This window comes from Delphinus delphis, chromosome 10 (genome assembly GCF_949987515.2).
Source record: "Delphinus delphis chromosome 10, mDelDel1.2, whole genome shotgun sequence".
Taxonomy (NCBI): Eukaryota; Metazoa; Chordata; class Mammalia; order Artiodactyla; family Delphinidae; genus Delphinus; species Delphinus delphis.
In genome coordinates this window covers 72924711-72950328 of record NC_082692.2, presented here as the reverse complement: position 1 = coordinate 72950328, position 25618 = coordinate 72924711, and the positions used below count along the sequence as shown (strand labels likewise).

The following is a 25618-nucleotide window of genomic DNA, read 5'->3' as shown; positions in this document are numbered from 1 at the left end:
GAGGATAGCTCAAGAAAAGACCAGGTCAACCCCACCTCTGCCAAGGCAGACAAACATTTCAGTGCTGTCTGTTACAAGGTCCTCAGAATGTGGGCAGCTATAAATGCAACAATTAGGAATAAACACCACTCTCAATTTGAATTCTAGCTCTAGTTAAAAAACCCAAAGTTGTAAGTCTAAAAATTAAGTACAAAGGTAGCTTCTAACATTCCTTACATAAGAGTTCCACAAAACTGTTCCATGGGGTTTGTCAGAAGGTTGACAAAAGACATTCTTGGGGCTTCCCTGGTGGCGCAGTGGTTGAGAGTCCGCCTGCCGATGCAGGGGACATGGGTTCGTGCCCCGGTCTGGGAAGATCCCACATGCTGCGGAGCGGCTGGGCCCGTGAGCCATGGCCACTGAGCCTGCGCGTCCGGAGCCTGTGCTCCGCAACGGGAGAGGCCACAACAGTGAGAGGCCCGCGTACCGCAAAAAAAAGAGAAAAAGACATCCTTGTGCCCTAGGATTTTTCTGACAACATGAGCTACCTTCTCATCGAGTATAGAAACAGGAGATTAATGGGTAAAATGTCACATTGCTCCTTTCCAAACATGACACTGCGTATCTGACAGCTCTCTATACGCTAGGGGGGGTCACAAACTCCAGAAGACAAGACTCTTTACAGAAGGAAGATAGTTCCTCCTCTGGCTCCTCCTCCCTGCAATGTCCTCAGGTGGACATTCCCAAAGAGACATACACACACCCTTGGAGTAGAGATGCTTTTATGTGGTTCATGGATGAGCATAAGGTTATTGGTTTTCCATTGTAAAAGTGACATAAAGCTTCTTTTTTCTTAAAATCATTTAAGTGGAGGAAGGTATAGTACATCAAAAGAAAAACTATTAATTAAATATTAACTAATACAAGTGACAGATGGATATGCCAGAAATGAAAAAGGTCGTCCATGAGTGAGAGGAAGTCAGAAAACACCACTGGAACTAGGAAAGCTGTTCAAAATTCTTTCTTGCATTATGTCAAAGGGAATTCTGCTCCTGAATACATTGGCTTGTTTTTTTTTTCTTTGTCAAGGGGAGAAAAGTTGGTCATACCAGAAATAAGTCACAACAGGATGACAGGACGTCCCTTGGAGGGTTTAAATGTGTCTTTAAAAACAACAACAACAACTACTCATGGAAATTCTGAACATGGGCAACAGTCTCAACATCAAAAGGATAACCGCTCAGTTCACATAAACACTAAATGGAACTAAAGAGCTTGAAGGCAACCACCTGATTTTCCACTATCTTGAGATGTCTTAGTGATGTTTAAATGTAATTAGAGAGTGGGTTTGGGGTCTGGCTGGACAAGTGGTACTAACACCTGCACTATAATTTCCCGAAGTCACAAACAGCACAGGTCCGATTGACAACTGCAGGCAGCACAAAGAACTGGCAATGGAAGCCCCACCAACCAGCCCTTACCAAGCGAGATGCCTCTGGCCCAGTGCTTTCAACTAGGAAGCCAACAGCTTCGGGGTCCAGGCTGGCCCAGAGGCAGGATTCAGAAGAGGAAGCCAGGTCTGCAGGTGCAGATGCAGAGGACAGAACAGGGAGAGGCAAGTATTGGTTAGAAAAGGTAGCAGAGTTGGGGGAAAAAAAAAAAAAAGAGTAACAAAGTCAGAAGGAAACAGTCTAACATTAGAGAAAAATGCATGCTTCTGGCTGCAGAGGAAGTTTAACAGCATGGTTAAGGGGTTGACAGAGACCATGGTTCTATTCCTACTGAGGCCTACTCCATAGTCACGGATACCTTATGATACCTAAGCCTTCTGTCTCCGCCTGCAAACTGGGGATAACAATAGCCCCTGCAACACACTGGCTGGTGTCATGATTAGATGCAAGTGTGCTCAGTGCCTAACAGCCAGTAAAGGAGGCTGCAGGGCACCAGCAATGCCACTGCTGTTAACATCAGCCACAAACGCCACCTCCTCAAACAGCTTCAGTCCTGTATCTCTCAGTGAGGATCATGAATCCTAATATGAGTGTTTTGGGACAGATTAAATAAGTTAATACATAAAGCACTTAGGTCACTGCATGGCTCATAGGAAGATATTAGTATTAATATCTTGAGGACAAAGTAGATACTAGTATTAATGTTTTGAGGATACTTCCTGCCAAAGGGACCCTGGCAGCAAAGGGACAGGCCTGAGTTCAGTGCTGGGCCCTGACCATTCTCGTGGCCTCACAGCCCAGTCATGCACAGCTAGCCTGAATGACAGAAGCAGATGTGGTCAGCTCCCCTGGCACTCACCTTCCCCGACCTGTACAACGAAGGGACTCTTGGGAATGGTGTCCCCAGCAAAGGAGACCTTGACCACATGGGGGCCAGGCTGCACTGGTTTGTACACACATCGATACACCTGGTTTCCTCTGTCTTCCACGAGCAACTCCACGGTGTTCTTCCCCTGGGGATCTTCCACCACCACGCCAATGTCACCCACGCCAGCACCTAGCAGACAGAGAACATTCCACGAGCCCAAGTCACCCTCTAGAAAGCTCCCTGCTGATGAGGGCAAAAGTAGGTAGAAAATGCAAACTGCAGGAGACAGAGAGGTACGCAGAAGGTTCACACCTGGACCTGTTTCCCGGTGGAGGGGAGGAGGGTCATAGCCAACTTTCCTTTTCTCCCATTCTCTATTTTCTACATTGAAAAGAAAACTGACAATTCAAGAATTGTGGTTTATTCATCCCCTTTCTTACCAGCCCCCACCCAGGACCTTGCATGGAATTTGGTCCAGTAGATGATTCATAAACCTTAGTTCTTTGGAATATTTATTTAGCCAAGTCAGAAATGTATACAGAAATTATTAATAATAATCAAAGTTAAGCTTGAGTATGAGATTTTAGAGATGAAAAGCTGATTTTGAAAAATCTAAGAATATAACCAACACATTTGAAAAAGCTGTTTTTGTTGTTGGTTCTTCAATTTAAAAGACGAAATGTCAGGCATCCCAATTCCTGAGGATTATCTCAGGCTTTGCAAGAGGAGAGGTGTTACCTGCTGTGTAGATGTCAAAGTAGGTGGGCTTATTGGCGATGTTCCCAGCAGCTTCCAAGCCCGGACCTTTCGCAGTGACTTTACTGGCGTCTCCCTGGGCCTTGTCGACATTTACTTCGAATGGGCTCTTGGAGATGTGCTGTCCTGCAAAGAGGACTGTGACCTACAAGTGACAGGCAGGTGAGACATCATCACTTCTTCCTGCTCAGCGAGAACACTGCATCAAGCCACATACACTGACAGCCTTTTCGTTCATCCTCCCAATCATACACACAAAGGTGAGGGAACCAGGAGCCCTGGGGAAGTGGCCTCAATGGGACTCCCATCTGGCTCCACCAGTCACACAGCTGGGCCTGGGACAGCACGCCTTTAGCAAACTAAAACACATCAGACATGCCTAAATTAGCCTCTGTAGTAGGATATACACAAATACTTATACTTCAATCTCTAGACAACGGACTCTTAAGGCAGCTGAAAGTTAGACCACTGTCTCCCTAATATAATGCACAGTTCTAGAATATCAAACCTAAGAGTCAAAGTATTTTTCAAGGGACCAAGATCATTTTCAGATACATGGATGTGAGACACAGTACAGATTTCCATCTAAACTTTGAGTCAAAGTTCTCATCTTTTAAATTTTAAGGGTTATCAGGTTGGGTGGGCCACTGGCCTCCACTATAGTCATTTGGCCTTCTGTGCACCCAGGCTTCGATGCTGACAGAGGCTGCAGAGCACCGTGAAGAAGGATACTTAAGCATTAAAGACAAAGAACCCACAGCTTAGCATTTACACTCCAGTCTTGCAGCTACAATTATTAGTTACCCAGGTGGAGTCACAAAAATCTTATGACATTGCAAAGGACTTAGTGAAATTCAACCAATCTGCACTTAGTAACTAACGTGTTAAGTCTGACTCGGAGGGATCCCAAATTTTCTACAATGAACGTGGATACTTTTATAAACAGAAAGGAAAATCAGAAGTGAACTTAAGAAAACCACTCTTCTTCCACATATAACGAAGCAGGCTCAGAAGGGCAGTCCAAGCAAAGGTCATGACGTCTTATCTTACTTTGTGCAGTCCGGTGACCTTGGGCAGATACTCCACAGAGTATGTCTTGTTCTTATCGCTGTCAGGGGTCACTTGTGCCTAGGACGGAAGATGAGCAACAGTTAGAGAAGGTGCCGGCTGTGAGTGAAAGCATGCTATGCCAGCCAAGGTCCTGCAGCAAGGTGCCAGGCCAGGAATCTGCCTTGGCTATTTTCTGCCCCACCACTCCTGCAGGATGCCCCAGGAGGGAAGCAGCCTGAAGTCACAGAAACAAAATCACACAGCACAAAGGAATAACCCGTTCAGGATTCTCCACTGTCTCCTGGCTGTCACTCTCCAGATGAGAGAGACTATGAAGCAATTAATTTAAACCTTTATTGGCCCACTAGTTATTAAGACCTTATGAAATGCCAGGCCCCGTGTCAGGTACCAAAAATAAAACAAATCAGGCACAATTCCTACCCAGTGGGAGAAACAGACAATATGGCAGTAAGCTTAGAACTTCAGATGGTGCTAAGTACTGGGAATAAAATATAGTCTTAAGAAGGTGAGTAGACAAAAGAAACAGTTATGTGCAAAGGCCCTGAGGGAGGAACCAGAGGATGGTCAGCATGGGAAAAGAGTAGAGACTCAGTATTTTTACTGTATTGTATTTTATCAGTAACAATAGCTAAATCCTTTATAAAATAAAGGATACTTTATTTCATTATATTAAAAATTGTGTCCCTAGGTATGAATTTATATGATTTTTCAAGGCACAATCCTTGGGCAAGTTACTCTAACCTCTGTTAAGACTCAGGATCCTTTTGGTAAAAAACAGCTTTTGTGGTGAGCTTTCATGAGGCAAATGGAGGCACAGTCCCTGGGCCTCTTACAAACTCCAAGAGCTCCATGGGATGCTGACAGGGAAGGCAGCATCCTCCAACATACCTCCTCTTTGTTCCCTTCTGGGTCCTCGACAAACACCATCACGTCTCCTTGCCCGGCGCTGATGGTGTCCACAGTGAACTTGGCCGGCTGCTTCACCATGTTTCCAGTGAGCTCGATTCCTGTCACAGGTTTACACAAGCACATTACAAGCTGGGCCAGGCCCCAACACAGGCTATCACCCATCATGTCTCCTTCTGGGATCTGAGAGATGGGATCCAGCTCTGCCACTGTCACATGGGAGACGGCGACAAACTGTGATGGGGATAATCAAACAGGTCAAACAAACCCCTAATTTTGTCCTGGTTCTTTAAGCAACATCCAATTCTGAAATATTCAGCACACTTAGGTCAAAAGGCTATACAACTGTGAAAATGACGTGGTAACTAGTAGCAGTGGGGCTTGCCTTGAGGGGGAATACGAATGAAGTGCAGAGAATGGCTCTTTTTTTTTTTCTTTATTTCTGCAGTACGCGGGCCTCTCACTGTGGTGGCCTCTCCCGTTGCGGAGCACAGGCTCCAGACATGCAGGCTCAGCGGCCCTGGCTCACCGGCCCAACCGCTCTGCGGCATGTGGGATCTTCCGCGACTGGGGCACGAACCCGTGTCCGCTGCATCGGCAGGCAGACTCTCAATCACTGCACCACCAGGGAAGCCCGCTCATTTCTTATTAAAGAGCATTTTTTGTTTTTTGTCTTGGCCATACCACGCAGCTTTCAGGATCTTAGTTCCCTGACCAGGGACTGAACCCGGGCCACCACAGTGAAAGCACCAGAGTCCTAACCACTGGGCCACCAGGGAATTCTATAAAGACGACTTTTTTATTACTTGAAATGTTTTTAAATTGGATTATTATTTTTTAATTAAACTTTTAATTAAGATGATTGAGCAAATTAATTTGAGATAGATTCACATACAGGTGTAAGAGATAATAATGCCCATTACCCAGTTCCCCAAATGGATACATCCTACAAAACTCGAGTACAACATCACTACAAGGGAACTAACCTTGACAAAGTCAAGATACAGAACATTTCCATCCCATAGGGAACCCTTGTGTTGCCCTTTCATAGCTACCCCCTCAGAGTGCTACTCTATAACCTCTCAGGGTATCAATCTGTTCTTCATCTCTATAATTTTATCATTTCTAAAATGTCATATAAATGGAATCATACATTATGTAAACTTGGGGGATTAGCTTTTTTCCACGAAGCATAATTCTCTGCAATTTCATCCAGGTTTTTGCGTGTATCAGTAGTTTGTTCTTTTTATCACTGAGTAATATTCCATGATATGAATGCACTACTGTTTAACCATTCACCAAGTGAAGGACATCTGGGTTGTTTCCAGCTGTCTATTACTGATAAAGCTGCTATAAACATTCATGCACAGGGTTGTGTGTGTGGACATAAGTTTTCATCCCTCTGGATAAATGCCAAGGAGTGCAATTGCTAGGTCATATAGTAGTTGCATGTTTAGTTCTTTTTAACACTGTCAAACTGTGCTCCAGAGTGGCTGTAGCATTTTACATTCCCATCAGCAACGTATAAGTGTCTTGTCTTTCATCCTCTTAACTGCAAAAAGTTTCAAATTATTTTAAAAAAAATTTTTAAAGTAAAATCCAGTCCTCAGGCCCTTTGTCTACGCAACATTTTGAGTTCTGTTTGAGATGGTGTCCAGGTAGCCTGTAGGACGTAAGCTAAGGAAGCTTATCTTGCAACAGAGTGGGGTGATCCAGGAGTGCACCCTTCATTGACAGAAAACCCTCACACAGTCCAATGCTCATGTACCATGCCAAGACCTCAGCAGATCATACTTCTACAAATGTTTTAAGCTTTTTAACTTTGATGGGGTCCAACTGATCATTTTTTTTTCCCTTTATGGATCATGCTTTCGGTGTCAAGTCTAGGAATTCTTTGCCCAGTCCTAGATCCCAAAGATTCTCTTCTATACTTTTTTTCTGAAAGTTTTATAGTTATATGTTTTACATTTAAGTCTGTGATCCACTTTGAGTTAATTTTTATACCAAGTGCGAGACTTAGGCCAAGGTTCATTTTCTCTGCCTCTGGATGTCCAACTGCTATTGAATCCTGTGCGGAAAAGGCTCTCTTCCCTCCACTGAGCTCCCCCTGTGCCTTTGTCAAGAATCAATTGTGCTTATTTGTGTAGGTCTCTTTCTGGGTTCTCGATTCTGTTCCATTGATCAATGTGTCTATCCCTCCACCAATATCACATAATCCTGATTTCTGTAGCTTTATAATAAGTCTTGAGAGCAGGTAGACTGAATCCTCCCACTCGTTTTTTCAAAATTGCTTTCCCTACTATAGTTCTTTTGTCTTTCCATATGTTTTAGAATAATAGTCTTTTCTATATTTATAGAAAAAAAATCTCGTTGGGATTTTAATATCAATTGTGTTAAACTTATATGACAATTTGGGGAGAAATGACATCTTTACTTTTTCAACCCATGAAAACAGTGTATCTCTCCATTTATTTAGATCTTTTTGACTTCTTCATCAGTGTTTTTGTAGTTTTCAGCATATAACTCCTATCATGTTTTAGTACATTTCCACCTATTTCTCAGGGTTTTTTCTGAGCAACTGTAAATGGCGAGGTACTTTTAATTTCAGTATCCTCGTGTTCATTCTGGTAGACAGAAGTACAATGGATTTTTACATGCCGATCTTAACATCCCGTGACCCTGCTGAACTCATTTGTTCAAGGAGATTTTTTTTTTTCTGGGGGTACATTTTTTATGGTTTTCTACATAGACAATCACGTCATCTACAAATAGGGACATTTTATTTATTGCTGTCCAATACGTACGTCTTTTATTTCCTTTTCTTGCCTGACTAGACTGGCAAAAATCTGCATCATTACGTTGAAAAACAGTGGTGAAAATGGACATCCTTGCCTTGTTCCCAATCTTAGGGAACGTGTTCAGTCTTTCACTATTATAATGTTAGCTGTAGGTTTTTTGGGGTGGCTACTCAAATTTCAAACTGAGGAAGTTCTTCTCTATTCCTCTTTTTTCTGAGTTCTTATCATGGATGGCTACTGAATTTTGTCAAATGTTTTTTGTGTCAGTTGATATGATCACGTGATTTTTCTTCTTTAGCCTATTAATATATGTTGACTGATTCTCTAATAATGAGCCAGCCTTGCATCCCTGGAATAAACCCTACTTGGTCATGATGTATATAATTCTTTCTAAATATTGCTGAATTTTATTTGCTCACATTTTATTGAGGACTTTTACGTCTATACTCATGAGTGATACTGGTCTGCAGTTTCTTTTTTGGCACTGCCATTGTCTGATTTTGTTATTAGAGCAAAACTAGCTTGATAAAATGAATTGGGAAGTCATTCCCTTCTCATATTTTCTGGAAGAGATTATGTAGATTTGGTGTTAATGCTTCTTTACATGTATGGTAGAATTCTCCAGTGAAATCATTTGGGCCGAGATTTCTTTCCAAAGATCTTTCAAATTACAAATTCAGTTTATTTAATGGATATAGGACCATGCAGGTTATCTATCTCATCTTGGCTGAGTTTTGGCAGTTTGTGGTTTTTGAGGAAAGTCTATTATAGTTATCCATATTTTTGCTTATCACGTTCTCTCTTCCTGTTATTCCAAAATTCCTTCTTTCACTGTTTCCTTTCTGTCCAGAGAATTTCCTTTCCCAATCCTTTTAGGGGATGTGCCCATAACAAATGGTATAGGATTCTGGGTTGACAATCCTTTTCCTTCAGCACGTGAAAAATGTTGTGTCACTTCCTTCTGGCCTCTGTGATTTTTGATGAGAAATCTGTCATTCTATGTTTCCACCATACGTAAGATGTCATTTCTCTCCTGCTGCTTTCAAGCTTGTCTAGTTTCTTGAAGTCTGTCTAAGATGTGGCTTGGTGTGTGTGTGTGTGTGTGTGTGTGTGTGTGTGTGTGTGTGTGTGTGTGTGTGTGTGTGTGTGTGTGTGTGTGTGTATCTTGCTTGGGTTTAGCTCAGCTTCTTGAATCTGTAGGTTTATGTTTTTTGGCAAATTTGGGAAGTTTTCAGCCATTGATCTGTTGAAGACATTGGGTCATTTGTTACTATACCTGGATTTACATTAGGTTTCCAATAAATAGCCTAGTTTAAGAAAAATTGATGATAGATTGTTATATAACAAGATAATGTTCATACCCTGTTAGGTAAGAAATGCAAATTGAAGAAAATATAGAGTCTGAACTCATTTCGGCATATGGCTGGAAAGAAATACCTCCAATATTTTTTTTTAATTTATTTAATTAATTTATTTTTGGTTGTGGTGTACGGGCTTCTCATTGCACTGGCTTCTCTTGTTGCAGAGGACGGGCTCTAGGCGCACGGGCTTCAGTAGTTGTGGCACACGGGCTTAGTTGCTCCGTGGCATGTGGGATCTTCCTGGACCAGGGCTCAAACCCATGTCCCCTGCACTGGCAGGTGGATTCTTAACCACTGCACTCCCAGGAAGTCCCTAAAGAGTTATTTATTATTTATTTAATTTATTTTTGGCTGCATCAGGTTTTAGTTGAGGCACGCGGGATCTTTGTTGCGGCACACAGGTTTCTCTCTAGTTGTGGTGCGTGGGCTTAGTTGCCCTGCGGCATGTGGGATCCTAGTTCCCTGACCAGGGATCGAACCTGCGTCCCCTGCATTGGAAGGAAGGTTCTTTACCAGTGGACCACCAGAGAAGTCTCTCTACATTTTTCTTTTGCTTAAAATTTACATAATGATTGGGTCATTTAACAAAAAGATTTAAATATTTATAAATACTCGCTCCATCTGACTCTGACAGCCTGAGGAACGACCTACTCTGCACACTGTCCAAAGCCGGGGACTGGGCTTGTCTACCCTGGTTAACCATGGTTGGTTAGAGGCTGAACCACGTTCCACACTCTGTAAACTCCTTTGGAGCTAATGCTTACCGTGCAGAGAAACAACTGTTCCCTAGGATTATTCAGAACGAAGTGTGCTGAGGGCTCACTATACAGCAACTGCTCCATACAGAACACAGGTTTCATTAAAGGTTTCTGCTTAGCTCATGCATTCACGCTTTCAACATACCAAACTCCACAAGGGATCCCACCACAAAGACCTGTTTGTGGCTGTAGATTAACCTCACCCTGGCCCTCTCTCCTTTCAGTTAATGGGTCTCAGTGAATGGAACTGCAAATGCTAACCGGCTGGTAATTGCAACCTGATCAACATCCAAAATAAAATAAAACAGGGACTTCCCGGGCTTCCCTGGTGGCGCAGTGGTTGAGAGTCTGCCTGCTGATGCAGGGGACATGGGTTCGTGCCCCGATCCGGGAAGAGCCCACATGCCACGGAGCGGCTGGGCCCATGAGCCATGGCCGCTGAGCCTGCGCATCCGGAGCCTGTGCTCCACAACAGGAGAGGCCACAACAGTGAGAGGCCCGCGTACCGCAAAAAAAAAAACAAAAAAAAAATCAGGGACTTCCCTGGTGGTCCAGTGGTTAAGAATCTGCCTGCCAATGCAGGGGACGCAGGTTCGATCCCGTCCAGGAAGATCCCACGTGCCATGGAACAACTAAGCCCATGGCCACAACTACTGAGCCTGCGACCCACAACTACTGAGGCCTGTGCACCTAGAGCACGTGTTCTGCAACAAGAGAAGCCACCACAATGCGAAGCCTGCGCACCGCAACAAAGAGTAGCCCCCACTCGCTGCAACTAGAGAAAGCCCGCACGCACCAATGAGACTCAGCGCAGCCAAAAATAGATAACTAAATTAATTAATTAAAAGAGTACATACTGTATATAAACAAACAAACAAACAAATAAATAAAACCAAACCTACCAACCGTTTTAGAAACTAGAAGATGAAATGTTCTCTATGCCTTGGTTCTGTTGGCAGAAATAAAACAATGTGGCCACACAGGAGAGAACAAATTGTCCCTCCCCTTGTCTCATCATGGACAACGTAATATCTAAGGTGCTGCCCATGTGGCCTCACATGTGGCCCTGCTGCCTAAAATGACCATTTTGTCTTCCTACTTAAAAAGAAAAAAAATTAAACACAGAATTACCATATGATCCAGCAACCCACTTCTAGGTATATCCCCTCAAAACCGCAAGTACGGACTCAGATACTTATATACCCACGTTCACAGCAGTATTATTCACAATAGCTAAAAGGTAGAAACAACCCAAATGTCCATTGACAGAAAAATGGATAAACAAAATGTGGAATATGTATACAATGGAGTATTACTTAGCTTTAAAAAGGAATGAAATTTTGATACATGTAACAACATGGATGAACCTTGAAAACACCATGCTACATGAAGCAAGCCTAACACAAAAAGACAAATACTGTAGGAGTCCACTTATGACTACCTAGAGTTGGCAAATTCATAGAAACAGAAAGTAGAAAGGTGCCTGCCAGGGCCTGGAGGGAGGTGGGGATGGGGAGTTACTGTTTAATGGATACAGAGTTTCAGTTTGGGAAGATGCAAAAACTCTGGAGATGAATAGTGGTGATGGTCTCACAACACAGTGAATGTATGAATGTACTTAATGACACTGAATGGTACCTCTAAAAATAGTTAAATTAGTGAATGTTGTGTTATACGTATTTTACCACAACAAAAAAATGCAAAGAATACACACATATGCATACATATGTGTGTGTATATGCTTCCTACCTAAGTGCATACAACTTATAAAGAGGCAGATGAAGGAAATGGCAATGACTAGCCACATTCCTTGACTGCAGCAAGAGGTCATTTTCTAGAAAACAGCACCATGAAAGGAAACCGTTTCATATTAACAATGGGGAAACATGACAGCCAGTGATAAGGTTATTGCAAACAAGCACTTTATGCCTTGATTAGATTCAATCCATTTGACCAATTTTGTTGACAGGAGATTTGGCTGTTTGCAGCTTTTTTGCCTTTAAGGAAGAATAACCTTTCAAATCAGATTCCTTATTCCAGTCACCGTCTTTGGTTATAGCTTAGAGAAGCACTTTTAAAGCAAGTGTGGACATGCCAACCTTCAACTGACTGCACTGCGGGGAGGGCTTTAAACAAAGTCCCCAGTGTCCATATAACACAAATGATTGCACAGACCCCACCTCATTGCCAAAAAGACTTCAAACGGTAAGTGGGTCTCTTCCAGAACTATCTGTCCTCTGGTCTAAATCACGCTAAAAAGACAGATGAGAAGGACTTGGATACTGAGGCTGAGAACAGCACACGGTCAGCACCACTGCCCTGGTCGTGTGTCATCTCAAGACTAAGCTGATGCTGGGACTTCCTTGGCAGTGCAGTGGTTAAGACTCCGTGTTTCCACTGCAGGGGGCATGGGTTCTATCCCTGGTTGGGGAACTAAGATCCTGCATGCCTCATGGCATGCCAAAAAAAAAAAGAAAGAAAGAGAGACTAAGCTGATGCCAAGTAGGGCAATGCTATCTTCAAAGGGAATGAGTACACAGACAAGAGCTCTGGATGTTTACAAAGTCAATGTCATTTTAAGAAAAACAAGAAAGCGGAAATTATCCTAGATTAAGAGTCTAAGGTAAAATAACAAGCAAATGTAGAAAGTGAATCTTAATCAGATCTTGGTTTGTAAAACGAGAAAAACTATAAAAGACAATCGTAGGACAAGAGAGAAACTTGAATATAAACTGGATATTAGTTGTTATGAAATTATTGTTCATTTTCTTATGTGTGATAATGAATACTGTGGTTACAAAAGAGGATGTCCTATTCTTACCAGAGACTTGGCTGACGCACTGAGGAGTGAATTGTTACCATGCCAGCAAATTATTTTCAAATAATTCAACAATCACACACATGCACACACACATACACACATGGGGCGAGAGACCACATTAGAATGTTAAGAACTGTAGATTCTAGGAGAGGACATACAAAATACTTTGTGTGTGTAAATGTTATCCTAACTGTAATTATGAAAATGAAGAAATAGAATGCACTTTTCCCCCTTGCCACAGAAAAGGGAACAAATTGTATCTTGCTGTACTTATCTTTACCAGAATCCACACTGGGCTGAAATGCAACTGTTCTCTTTAAGTCAGGTGCCAACCAGAAAACCAAATTCCTCAAAATGCCTTTGACCCACTCTAACGGTCTGAGCAGAACACTCCGTGGCAGCTGGCTAGGAGAGCATAAACAGGATGTCTTAGCAAGGAAGTATCTGCCAGGGGTTAACAATAGCTCCCACTGCATCTGGAAACCTGCAGCAGCTTTAGCATAACTGAAGGAGAAATGAATCAGCAGCCAGAAGACACAGGCTCCTGCCCCACCCCACCATGGTAATCTGGGCGACCTCCCCCACCCCCTCTTCCCTCCACCCCAACCTCCCCTTTCCTCTGTGGATTGGGCCTCTGATTCCTCATCTGAAAAATGGGAACAATAGTCCTTTCTTCATCCCAGGGTTACTGCACCCAAGTCACAAAGCAACAAACTCATCAGCCTCCATCACATTAAAGCAGCAGCGTTTCTGAAAGCCTAAATTCACAAGGCAGAAAAAGATGGTCATAAACAAATGGACCTTTAGGTAGAAAACATCTGACACAGGAGGCCTGGGGTGTCTTTAAGTATGAAGCCTATACATTCTTTTTTTTTTTTTTTTTTTTTTGCTGTACGCGGGCCTCTCACTGTTGCGGCCTCTCCTGTTGTGGAGCACAGGCTCCGGATGCGCAGGCTCAGCGGCCATGGCTCACGGGCCCAGCCGCTCCGCGGCATGTGGGATCCTCCTGGACCAGGGCACGAACCCGCGTCCCCTGCATCGGCAGGCGGACTCTCAACCACTGTGTCACCAGGGAAGCCCGTGAAGCCTATACATTCTTGATTCTCAATAATCAAGACTAGAGGACAAGCCTCAAATCCAACATGACCGGTGCTTACCTCTGCCATAGGCCCTGGCTTTCTTGGGGTTGAGTTTCGGTTTAAGAGGAGCCCCTGGCTTGAGCTTGGCTTTGGGGAACTGGGACAGGTAAGTCATCACCGAGTGCTCATCCACATCCGGGTGAATAATTTCTTCAGGAGTGATGACCTAGAATAACGACATGGTAGATGAACACCCAGAACATATCACTTTGCAACTATAGAAGTTTTTGCAAAATCTCTTAAAGCAAACACTACTCTCAATAAAGTGAAACTACATCAAACTGGCATGGCAAAATCGGTTGTGTTTTTTTAACCTTTTAGAAGTGTCACCATCCCCTTTGGAAGCTGAGGACCCTCTCCAGACAATTCTATATGTAATTTCCAGAGGTTCATACCTCCCCACCCTGAAAAAAAAAAAAAGGCCACTCACTCCTTTTTCCAGAAAAGATAAGCTATATCAAGTAAGGAAGAAGAAATAAGAACACATGGGATTAAAGCATATTACCAAAAAGTGCATAGATAAACTGGCCTTTTTCTTTGCTCTTTTATCCATTATCTGCATTTCTATTGGCTCAGCTACTAATAAAAAAATAAAACCAAAAAGATAACACAATGACATATTAGATATGTGCTCTTGTAATATACACCGAATGTTTTTGTCCTCCCCCAATTCATATGTTAAAACCCTAATCCCTGGTGTGATGGTATTAAGAAGTAGGGCCTTTGGGGGTAAGTAGGTCTAGATGAGATGAGATCATGAGGGTGGAGCTCCCACGATGGGATTAGTGCCCTTATAAGAAGAGGAAGAAAGACCAGAGCTCACTCTCTCTCCACCTCAATGTAAGAAAATAGCCAGAAGGCAGTTTGCAGCTGTCTGCAAGCCAGGAAGAGAGCCCTCACCAAGAAGTGTATTTCCTGGCACCTTGATCTTGGAATTCCCAAGCTCTAGAACTGAGAAATAAATGTCTGTTGTTTAAGCCACCCAGTCAATGGTACTGTTATAGCAGCCTGAGTTAAGACAGGTCTCAATACATTAAAAGCCATTTAAAAAATAGGAAAGGGGAAATTTTCTCCTGACATTCAGCTTAGGAGCAAGATTTGACCTGTGCTGGACAGGTGGCCTCCCTGAAGGTGTCACAGTCCCAGTTCCACCAGCTGACCCAGCCCTAAACAGCACAAAAACTTCTCCTGCCACCAAGAGGTAAGCCACACCTCCTCAGAAGACTCTGTCTCATGAACAGGTCAACCAAATGCAGATAAACAACATATGTACCCAGCTTCCCCCACTCCATGGTAAAAAAGAAAAGAGGAAACATTCTGATAATTAGCCTGCAGCAACAAAACAGCTATTTGGGTTGGTACAGTCGCCTCCAATACGTTTTGTAAAATGTAGGATGTACGTTGATTTGGCATTTCTCCTAGGCAGCTCCTTCAACAACTTTACACACTGCCAACATCACATGAATGCCAAAAGGAGATGGGTTTTGGTTTAAGGGGAGACGAAAAACATATCATACCACTTCCTGAGGGTGGAAGAGCCAAGGAATGGGCCTTGGAGAAGAGACATGATGCCAAAACCAAACCAAAGAAATATAGGCAAGATTTTCTACCTCCCAAGGGATCCTGTTACAAATATACTGAACTCAGCTCTGAATACCAACTCAAGACCTTAATGGAGCCTGTAATGAGGTCATCCATCCCCTGGCACTGGCTACCCACAACTTTTCTTGATTGAGTCTTTGAACATGGGAGTCACAGTGTCAGGGGGTGCTATTTAAACTCCTTGGAAGGGCTTAGAAGATTGGACCTCAACTAAGCAACGTGGCTACTGTAGACGGTATCCAAGACATATTCAATTTCCAAGTTCTGTTGTTATATTCCTTTGTTAGGATTATGAGCAATATGAATTCTTAAACACTTTCCATTAATGGCGAGTTATCCTGGTTTAAACTTCTTAAAAAGTTCTAAGTGACTTTCTTGAAGATATTGGATTTAAAAAAATGTTTAATAGGTTAAAAATGGTCAAATACTGGCAATTTCTTATGGTTAAGGTCCACATTTGCAGTCTGGCATCCAGACACGGCCTTTGTGATCTTTGGAACAGAAATACTAGAAAATTCAGGACTTCCCTGGTGGCACAGTGGTTAAGACTCTGCACTCCCAATGCAGGGGGCCAGGTTCAATCCCTGGTCAGGGAACTAGATCCCACACGCATGCCGCAACTAAGAGTTCACACGCCACAACTGAGGAGCCAGTGAGCCACAACTAAGGAGCTCGCCTGCTGCAACCAAGACCAGGCACAACCAAATAAATAAATAAATGAATAAAATAAATATTAAAAAAAAATACTAGAAAATCTGTCACGTGTGACAGTGAAGATCTTTAGGGGATCTACAAGCACCTAAGTCAATGAGAACCTATTAATATGGGTAAACTGAGGAAGATGGGAGACAGCCACAGACAATGCTCATTGAAAGCTGACCACTGAGGAGGTCAGACTGCCTGCCAGACCCAAAGGCATCCACAGAGCATCAGGGGAAACAGCTTCGTGGGACACGCACACTTCTACACATACCTGTGGGACACCCAGCCAGTCGTCTGCCTGCTGCATGGCTTCTCGTGCATTATCCACAGGCTTTCGTGGATCCCAGGATTCCCAGTCTGGGCACAGACCTGTTAACATCACACAAAAGATGCTGTTAGTATTAACTGACTGAAGAGGTTAAAGGAAACCAGGTGCCTAAACTAAACTCACTCAGTCTCTTGAGAGAACAGTTTCTTCCAAAAATCTTAGTGAACTGCATGCTTTATGGGCCAAAAGTATCACAGATATGAGTATGCCAAGGTAGAAACTATTCTGCTTGAGCTGAGACTTCTTCTTCAGGCTGTTATCTTCTTGCATTCAGAGAGGAATTTCTCCATTCCTTAAGGGTGTGGTGTAAATAAATGAACAAACAAAGCCTGTAAAACCATTTGGGCCTGGTACCTTTTTGCAGCAGAGATTGTTTGGACACATCACACTCACACTTCTGTGCTCTGATCACCAAATGTGTGGGGTTGACATCAGCTGTGTGTCCTATGATTTAACTTAATTCTGACAGTATCTACCTGGAAACAGCATCAGAACCCACAGGCTAAGGGCTCAGTCCCACAAGACTCCTCCAACCCCAACTTCAGAGCCCAATCACAAGTCCAGATTTGTCACCTGGGCTTCTGACCAACCAGCTACTAATCAGAGGTTCCTACAACCCCCTCCTCAGGTTGGATTGTTTCCTAGAGTGGCTCACAGATCTCAGGAAAACAGTTTACTTACTGGGTCACTGGTTTATTATAAAAGGATTTTACTAAATGGAAGAGATGCATAGGGCAAGGTGGGAGAAGGGGCAAGGAGCTTCCATGTCCTTTCAGGCACACCATCACCCCAGGACCACCACATGTTCACCAGCCGGAAGCTCCCCAACCCCTGTAGCTCAGGGATTTTTATGGAGGCTTCATTGCACAGGCTGGAGTGATTAAATCACCTGCCATTAGTGCTTAACTCAACCTCTATCCCCTTTCCCCTTCCTGAAGGTCAGGGGACAGGGGAGAAAGTTCCAACCCTCTAATCACTGATTGGTTCCCCCAACATCCAGCCCCCATCCTTTGGGGCATTCCAAAAGTCACCTCATTAACAAACTCAGGCATGGCTGAAGGACACCACTACCACAGCCCTTTTCGCTTAGTAAATTCCAAGGGTTTTAGGAGCTCTGTGCCAGGAAAGGGGACAAAGACCAAACATATATTTCGTATTATAAGTTACAAGATCACAATCACAATCCTGGATGTACCTAGAAGACTGAACTAACATCCTGTGTACTTACAACATTCACTTGCTCAAAGGCCTACACCTAGAATTATCTCAAAAACCTTTGTAACCACAAGAAGTATAGGGCTGGAGTAAAAATCCCCAGGTTTAAACTGGAAAGAGGCACCCTAAAATGTGTCTTTGCATGGAAGCAAGAAAGAGGGCCCTGGGAAATGAACTAATGCTGAGCTTTGAGTTACTTCTGGATGACACCAGCTTACAGGCTCTCAAGGAAGACTGGGGCCTAGGGCCAGCCCTCCTTCCCCATCCAGTTGACACCAGCTAGTTGAGCGTGTTGAGAACGACTAGCTTACTTAATACCAACGTGCTCAGCATATACAGAGCAATCAGTAAATGGAAAATATGATTATTTGGGCAGATTTTTTATTAAAAACAAGTTTGGACGTGCACATAAACACAGGCTCTGGTTTTTCTATTGAGAGTGTATCAGCAAACTCTACCCATCAATCTAAACCCTCCAGTGAGGATAATTACTACCTTGGTGTACATTCAACCACTCAGAAAGGAGGAGCCCATCAAGGGCTCCATGGAAAAGGCTCCAACTGGATCCTTACCAAGCACTATTTCACAGCAATGCAGAAAGAAAAGGTCAGAGAAAGCCATATATAGTCAACCCAGTGGTTGACAAAGACGGGTACTTTCCACTCAATAAAAGTTTTTAGATTTTCATGCCAAACCACCTAATAGGGCACGTGTTAAAGCCAATGGGAAACTAGGCACCAACTGTGGAAAGAGGGAGAAGAAGCAGGACTTGGGGTCTGGAAGCCGAACTCAAGTTCTGCTCCGAGCATGAAGGCAAATTCATTCAGAATTTGCGTAAATAATTCAACAAGTCTATGGATAGACCTATAAGACCTGCCATCAGAAAGGCAAATGGAGCCATTTTTAGTTCCTTTAGTTATCTTACAATGGGCTAAAAACCAGGAGAAATAGACCAATCACAGCAAACCTAGCTTTCCCACCAAAAACCAAGAGGTTTAGGGGTCCACATACCCCACCCCTCCGGAAGGGATGCCTCAGGCAGCCATTGACACTTACCTGGAGCACAGCTGTCTACCAGGGCTCCCAGGGCTTTGCCATCTTGCCAGTTCTGGTTAAAGTTGGTGATGGGCAAGTAGGGGATCTTGTTCTGAATCCACCCCAGCAGCCTCTGCTTTGGCGTCTGCTTCTTGGCATCGTCGTCCCCTTCATCCTCCCACACAGGCATGGAGATGGAGTAGTGGAGGATCAGCGTCCACACCAGGCCCAAGATGAGCTTCAGGTTCCCATCCACGATGGCTTTGCTGTCTGAGCAGAGAGACACAGGCCTGGTCAAGCCTCTGGGTTGCACAGGTATGAATCACATTCTTTGTAAGAAAGTAAATGGAGTCCTCAACTGTTAGAGAACCACACTGAGCTATATGAGAGTGAAGGGATGCAATGCTGGCATTTGCTTCAAAATACTTAAGGATGCGAAGAGATGAAATAAGATTCCAAAACGTTGTTAACCAGTGTCATTGGATTATACGTCCATGAAAACGCATTATTCCACTGTCTCTATTTTTACATGCATTTGAAATTTTCCATAATAAGAGTTTTTTTTTAATTTCAAGAAATCATTTCAGAAATATAGACAATAACAAGAGGTGGCTGCATTCCAGAGATAACCACCTGTTAACCTGGCAGTATACTGTCTACCAGATCGTGTGCACACATGTGTATGTGTTTGCTGCCGGAATTTATATTATACTATAAATTATAGTATATTATACTATAATATAATTTATATTATACTATATGATAGTCTTGAAATCTTTCTTTTCACTAATCACTATGTCCTAGATATCTTTTCCCTATAAAAAGTTGTTTCTGTTTACACCCCCATCTACATGTTTAAGAGGTCATTTTCCCTCAGATCTCACAAATACTGGGTGTTATCAATCATTTTCATCTCATTTCTCTGACAAGTTAGTCATTCATAAAAGAAGACTGTTAGTTAGCTTAACTAACAGTTAAGCTAATCTAATTGGGCAAAGTGTTGCCAGGAGGATAAGTGACTGGCCAAAGGCATGGCCCCTTTTCTAGTCATCCCCCAGCTTAACAGGACATGCCCTGCCACGGGCCAGCCCCTTCTGGAACTCTCACTGCCACTGGTTTCTACTTCCCACTCCCCTTGGCTTCCCTGTGGCTCTCTGTCCTCTTTCCAATCTCCATCTACACCCATCAAAATTCAAACATTATCTCCAAGATATCTGTCTTTCTGCCTGTCTCTCCATTTCCTACACCCTAAACAACCTTTGTTACAACCCCCCATTCTGCCAGGACCCCAAGGTGAAAATGTCCGAATCATCTTAGACTCCTCCTCCAAAGCCCTGGAGCAGTTCCCACAACAATTCTCTCCCTACCTCTTGGCAAATCCTTTTCTACACTCTCCCCCAAAATATGTGGCCCCTCCTCCCCTCTCTGCTTCCTCAACAGCCATGAAGCTCCATCATTGTTCACATAACCTGAGAACCATCCTTCTAGTCAGGTATCCCTGTGCTTCCCCATTCACCAATGGTCCCTCTGCCCAGGGTTAAACTCTCTAGACATGTAGCACCTTGAGAGACCTATACAACCTCCACCCGGCCTGCTCTTCCACCTTTGTCACTGCCACCCACCACATTTCACATTCCAGACTCCTCACTCCTGGAGCACATCTTGCTGTGAACCCCCTGGACTTCTCCACCTCTTCTGTATTCCCTATGATGACAAGGCCCTTCACCCCATCCTCCTGCAGGACAAACCCCAGATAAGCATTCAAGGGCCAGATCTAACGGATGGTGCACTTCACTCCCACCAGCCTCTGTGTAACCACACTAGGGTCCTCTCATGACAACAACCATTCATTCCTCAGCCTCCCCCCCACCCCCACTCCAGGGATGCGAGCTCCTGACGGGGAGTAACTAAGCCTTCTTCATCTTGCAGCTCCCCACGCCCTGTCCCTCCCTCCCACCCACCCACCGCAAGCCACCTGAATGTTGGTTAAACACACGTCAATACTGCACTTAATGAAACCCAGCTACAACCACATGAAAAATAAACTCACATGCTGTTAAGGAGTAAATGGCATGCCATTCAATACTGAAAGGGTGGGGCTTTTTTTTAAATCAACCTGTTTATTGTTATGTCCTCTTATAAGAAAAAAAAACCCTCCTAAAAGCTCACACCCAAACCCACAGAAATCAAAGGTAATTTCACAGTTGCAGGTCAGTCATAACAAAACTTGATCACGTAAAACTGGATAGCATAAAGATTATCATGAACTGGTTGGTCAGACACACTAACTTGGAGCAATCCTCATTCAAAGTTAAGGTGCCCAGGGATTTTCTACATAATGAACTGTATAACTAACTATTAAGCAGGACTGTCTGCATAACTCACGGGGCCCAGTGACAAATGAAAATACAGGATTCCTTGTCCAAAAAGTATTAAGAATTTCAAGATGGCAACAGCAGAGCATTAAACCAAGCACACAGAACCCCCCTGAGCACAGGGCTCTGTATAGCTGCCCGGGTCGTGCAACCATGAAGCCAGCACTGCTCCTGAGGTCCTGTGGTCAAAGGAGTGGTGATGCACACGAAACACTGAACCCCTGCACAGAATACAGGTGTCCAAGGAATTCATTCTGCTAGACCAGCTGACAGTCCTTGACTGTGCCTGAAATTTTAGGATTAGATGTCCCGTTACGAGTGTGTCTTTAAAGTGCTATTGATTACTGAGTTACTACCTACCGATGGTAAAAAAAATTCCACATCAAACCATTTTCCATGCCAGTTTCCTTTATTCAGCCTAAGGGGAGAAGAGCAGTCTTCAGAAGGGTGAGGGGAGATGGGGGGAGAAGCAGAGCGTGTGCATGCTTATTGCTAATCCGGGTACGGGGTGGACCTGGCCACGTCTGGTCTTGCACCAGGCAGAATCTGAACAGGTCAGAGTCTCATCCAGCCACAGGCATCCGTCTGCAAAGCTCAAACTTCCCCGAGTTATGTTTTAAATGCTTTTCGAAGGCAAACTTGCAGATTTCGTCCATAAATCAAAATGTGAAACCAGTTTGCTCTATTTTTACCCAGCTTACACATGTTGGTTTAAAGGAATGAGACATGAGTCTTTTTCAAAAAGATTTGGGGGAAATATGACCCAGTAAAAGTCTGAGCCAAATTCATGAAACATACAATGTCCAGAACTTCTGTTTCCAATGAATTCAAGGTGGGTGTCCAAATGGGAAAGCCCCCATTAAGGTCTCATTGGGATAAATGATACTTTCATTCTGCTATTCTCAGAAGCTGTCCTCATTCCAAAAGTGATTTTGACAGGTGAAAGTTCAAATGCTTCACCAAGCTCTTGGGACAATAAAAAGATGGCGACTTACCCCAAATGCCTCCCCATTCCCACCCATATGAAGTAGGAGGCTCCCCAAGCCTTGAAAATGAAATGCTACACAGCATCACAATGTCCACGTGTAACCATCACAGCAGACTACAGAACTTTCAGCCGTGAGCGTGCCCTGTGATGTTTATGTCAAGTGTAAACATGCAGCAGAGGCGGAAGGAGGAAAAGGCCAGGTCAGCTGGAAGCGTCTCAGGCAGGATTCCACCTTCCTGAGTTACTGAGGGCCTCTTTCAGGAATAAAATAAGCCAACGCCCACCATGCCTGCCCGACCTCCTAGAATCTGCTTAGATTGTCAGCGGGTTGGAATCTGGCCACAAGCTTCTCCTCCCCAAATTCAACCAATCACAATCCCCATGTAACTAGTCCTGGCTCCGGACAACACTGGCCCTCCAACCACACACACCTTCTGGAACTACTTAAAATTAGCCCAAGTTGCATACAAGTGAGGGCAATGGCTTTCCCCCCGACCCCGACCCCAGTAGCTAGAAAGTTAACTCAAGCTATTACAAGTTCTAGGATGGGGTGTTTTCACATCATTTCAGCACATGAGTTTCCCAGTCCTGTTAAGCAGCATTCTGGAATGGGTGCAAGTATGGGAGTGGAAACCAGCTGCTTTTAGGCAATCTTCAGCAGCATCTTAGAAACATCTCCTTTGTAGACAAGTTCCCCACCAGGTAAGAGAGATGGTGATCTTCTACCTCTCTCTACTTTTACCAGGAGGGCTGGACCCAGGCAACCATCGGCGCTCCTACTCCGTTCACGGGGTCAACCCTCTCTCCTGGCTGTTGCCAGGGTGTCAGGGGTTGGGGGTCTGGGAGAAGGGGCCTGGGGGGACACCATCCCTCATTTTTGCTCTCCTGGCTAAGGACAGCAGATCATATTGCAGCTGGCTGCTGGGTCAGAAGCAGCCAACATGTGGCTGTAGGAATCCAGGAGAGGCCGGAGTCTCAGGAAACCTCCTTCCAGTGTGCTTGGGGACAAGTCACCAAGGCCATACTCTGCACTATGACTTGGCCGCCTGGGGAACAGGCTGCCACACACCCTGCTCCCTGTCCTCTCACTCTTGTTACCCTCTGAGAGGCAGTGTGGCAGACTGGTCGCAAGAACGGACTCTGAAACCGGCAGCTCAACTAGGTATGCCACTTGACAACCTGCTCATCCTCACTGAGCCTCATTTTTCCTTGTTTCCCAAATGGGAATATTCACAGTCACCACCTTCACAGGGCTGCTGTAAGGAGTAGGTGGGTTAGGAAATTCTAATAGCCAAGCACACTGCCTGGCACACGGCAGGCGCTTAATTACCCCCTTCCCTCCCTTTCTCATTCACCTAATATCTGAGTACCTGCCATGTGCCACTCTTTCCTAGAACCAGAAGCCCAGAAGCTTTATTCCCAGTTTGTACGCAAGCAGGAAACAAAAGGTAAGAAAGTACCTTGTGAATTAATGGGAGGATAAAATGTTCAATATGTCACTTCTCTGAATCAAGCAATTCATCCAGAGGTTAGGCCTGAGACCCCCAGAGAGGAACAAAGAACTGCCCAGGAGCAAAACTACTGATAGGGCTTCCCTGGTGGCGCAGTGGTTGAGAGTCTGCCTGCCGATGCAGGGGACACGGGTTCGTGCCCCGGTCCGGGAAGATCCCACATGCCGCGGAGCGGCTGGGCCTGTGAGCCATGGCTGCTGAGCCTGCGCATCCGGAGCCTGTGCTCCGCAACGGGAGAGGCCGCGACAGTGAGAGGCCCGTGTACCACATACCGCAAAAAAAAAAAAAAAAAAAAAAACTACTGATAATTTATCAGGACCCTCCTGAAAGAGAATATGGTACAAAGAGCAGCCCACGTGAGCCAAGGGTCTGGCCCTCCTTGACTTCCAAGCTTCACCTTGCCACAGGTTCATCCTTGATCCCTGGCCTCAGCCCACTTGGTCCAGAACTCTCTCCCCAGCTAGCTAATGCCTCTTCTACAGCCAACTCTGCAAAACTAGAACAGGTCCCCTATTAAGTGCCCCTTCGAGGCTGTGTGCCCTCCTTTCAGTGTAACTACAGCTGTGCTTAAATAATCACCTATCGGGAATTCCCTGGTGGCCCAGTGGTTAGGACTCGGTGCTTTCACTGCCGTAGCCTGGGTTCAGTCCCCGGTCCAGGAACTAGGATCCCGGATCCCACAAGACAAGTGGCACGTCCAGAAAAAAAAATTTTAATAAGCACCTGTCACGTCTGCCTCCTCTGCTCAAGGTGTCAGCTGCGCAAAGGCAGAAACGGACCATTGAGCTTCCCGCTGATCCCGCAGCCTGGACACCTGGCTGTTTGGGGGACAGGCTGGCACAGGCACACGTCCCTGCCTGCTGAGCTCCAGTGCTCTATGAGGGGCGGTGCTGCCTGTGTAGAGTGTATGCAAAAAGTACACGCACAGCTCTTTCCGGCAGGGTTTAAACTGCTCCAGACTGTGGCCACCTCCGCACCCCCAGCAGGCAACACAGCACGTGGCACAGAGGGCAGGCGGGAGAGGTGAGGTCCTTAAGGTGTAGGCTCTGCAGGTATGGGCTCCGCGCCACCACGCTGGTTGTAGGACCCTGGCCAAGCCATCCAACCCCTGGGCACCTATAAGTCGAGGATAATGTTGGAACAGGAGCACAGGGCTGCTGGGAAGACTAAGTACGATAAGACACCTCCAGCACTCAGACCCCCACTCAGTCAGTTTTTGTTAAATGCTGGTATTGTTACTATTATTCTTACCACCAGTGACTTCAACATGCTTCTGTCCACATTGAGACAACAAGGCAAAGGCAGAAGGTAAAAGGAAAGCTTAGCAGTGACAGGTGGTGACCTGCAAGTTTGCGCTGGGGCTTCCTGTCAGCATCGGTTGTTTGCAGCGTCCCTGCAGAGCTGCCCCAAGGTAACCCCGCACTGCAGCGCTCACATCACCTGGCCCAGCACCACACAGCAGCCCGGTGCTCACTGACATCCCAGGTCGGCTTGGCAGTTTCCCTCCGTCCTGCCTCCTTTCCCAAGCTGAACAAACTATGGCTGAATTGTCAGCCAGGAGGGCACCCTGAACTGAAAGGAGACAGTTGACCACTCTCCTCGGTTTCTCAGTCAAAACCAAGCCCAGGGACTTCCCTGGTGGCGTAGTGGTTAAGAATCCACCTGCCAATGCAGGGGACACAGGATTGAGCCCTGATCCGGGAAGATCCCACATGCCACGGAGCAGCTAAGCCCGTGTACCACAACTACGGAGCCCGCGTGCCACAACTACTGAAGCTCACGTGCCTAGAGCCTGTGCTCTGCAACAAGAGAAGCCACTGCAATGAGAAGCCCGTGCACCGCAACGAAGAGTAGCCCCTGCTCGCAGCACCTAGAGAAAGCCTGTGCACAGCAATGAGGACCCAATGCAGCCCAAAATAAGTAAATAAATAAATAAGTTTTATTTAAACAAAAA

The 25618-nt window shown here is 44.9% G+C and overlaps 1 protein-coding gene across 4 annotated transcripts in view; it reads right to left on the bottom strand.

Moving 5' to 3' along the window:
* FLNB (filamin B) overlaps nt 1-25618 on the bottom strand; it is a 139201-nt gene that overhangs the window by 63127 nt on the left and 50456 nt on the right. For all 4 annotated transcript variants that reach the window (XM_060022749.1, XM_060022750.1, XM_060022751.1 and 1 more), the window contains exons 2-8: nt 18812-19060; nt 16484-16581; nt 13927-14074; nt 5014-5132; nt 4105-4182; nt 3037-3199; nt 2290-2487 (exon numbers count right to left, since the gene is read on the bottom strand). In XM_060022749.1, the coding sequence (XP_059878732.1) occupies nt 2290-2487; nt 3037-3199; nt 4105-4182; nt 5014-5132; nt 13927-14074; nt 16484-16581; nt 18812-19060 (1053 nt within the window). The remainder of the gene's footprint in view (nt 1-2289; nt 2488-3036; nt 3200-4104; nt 4183-5013; nt 5133-13926; nt 14075-16483; nt 16582-18811; nt 19061-25618) is intronic.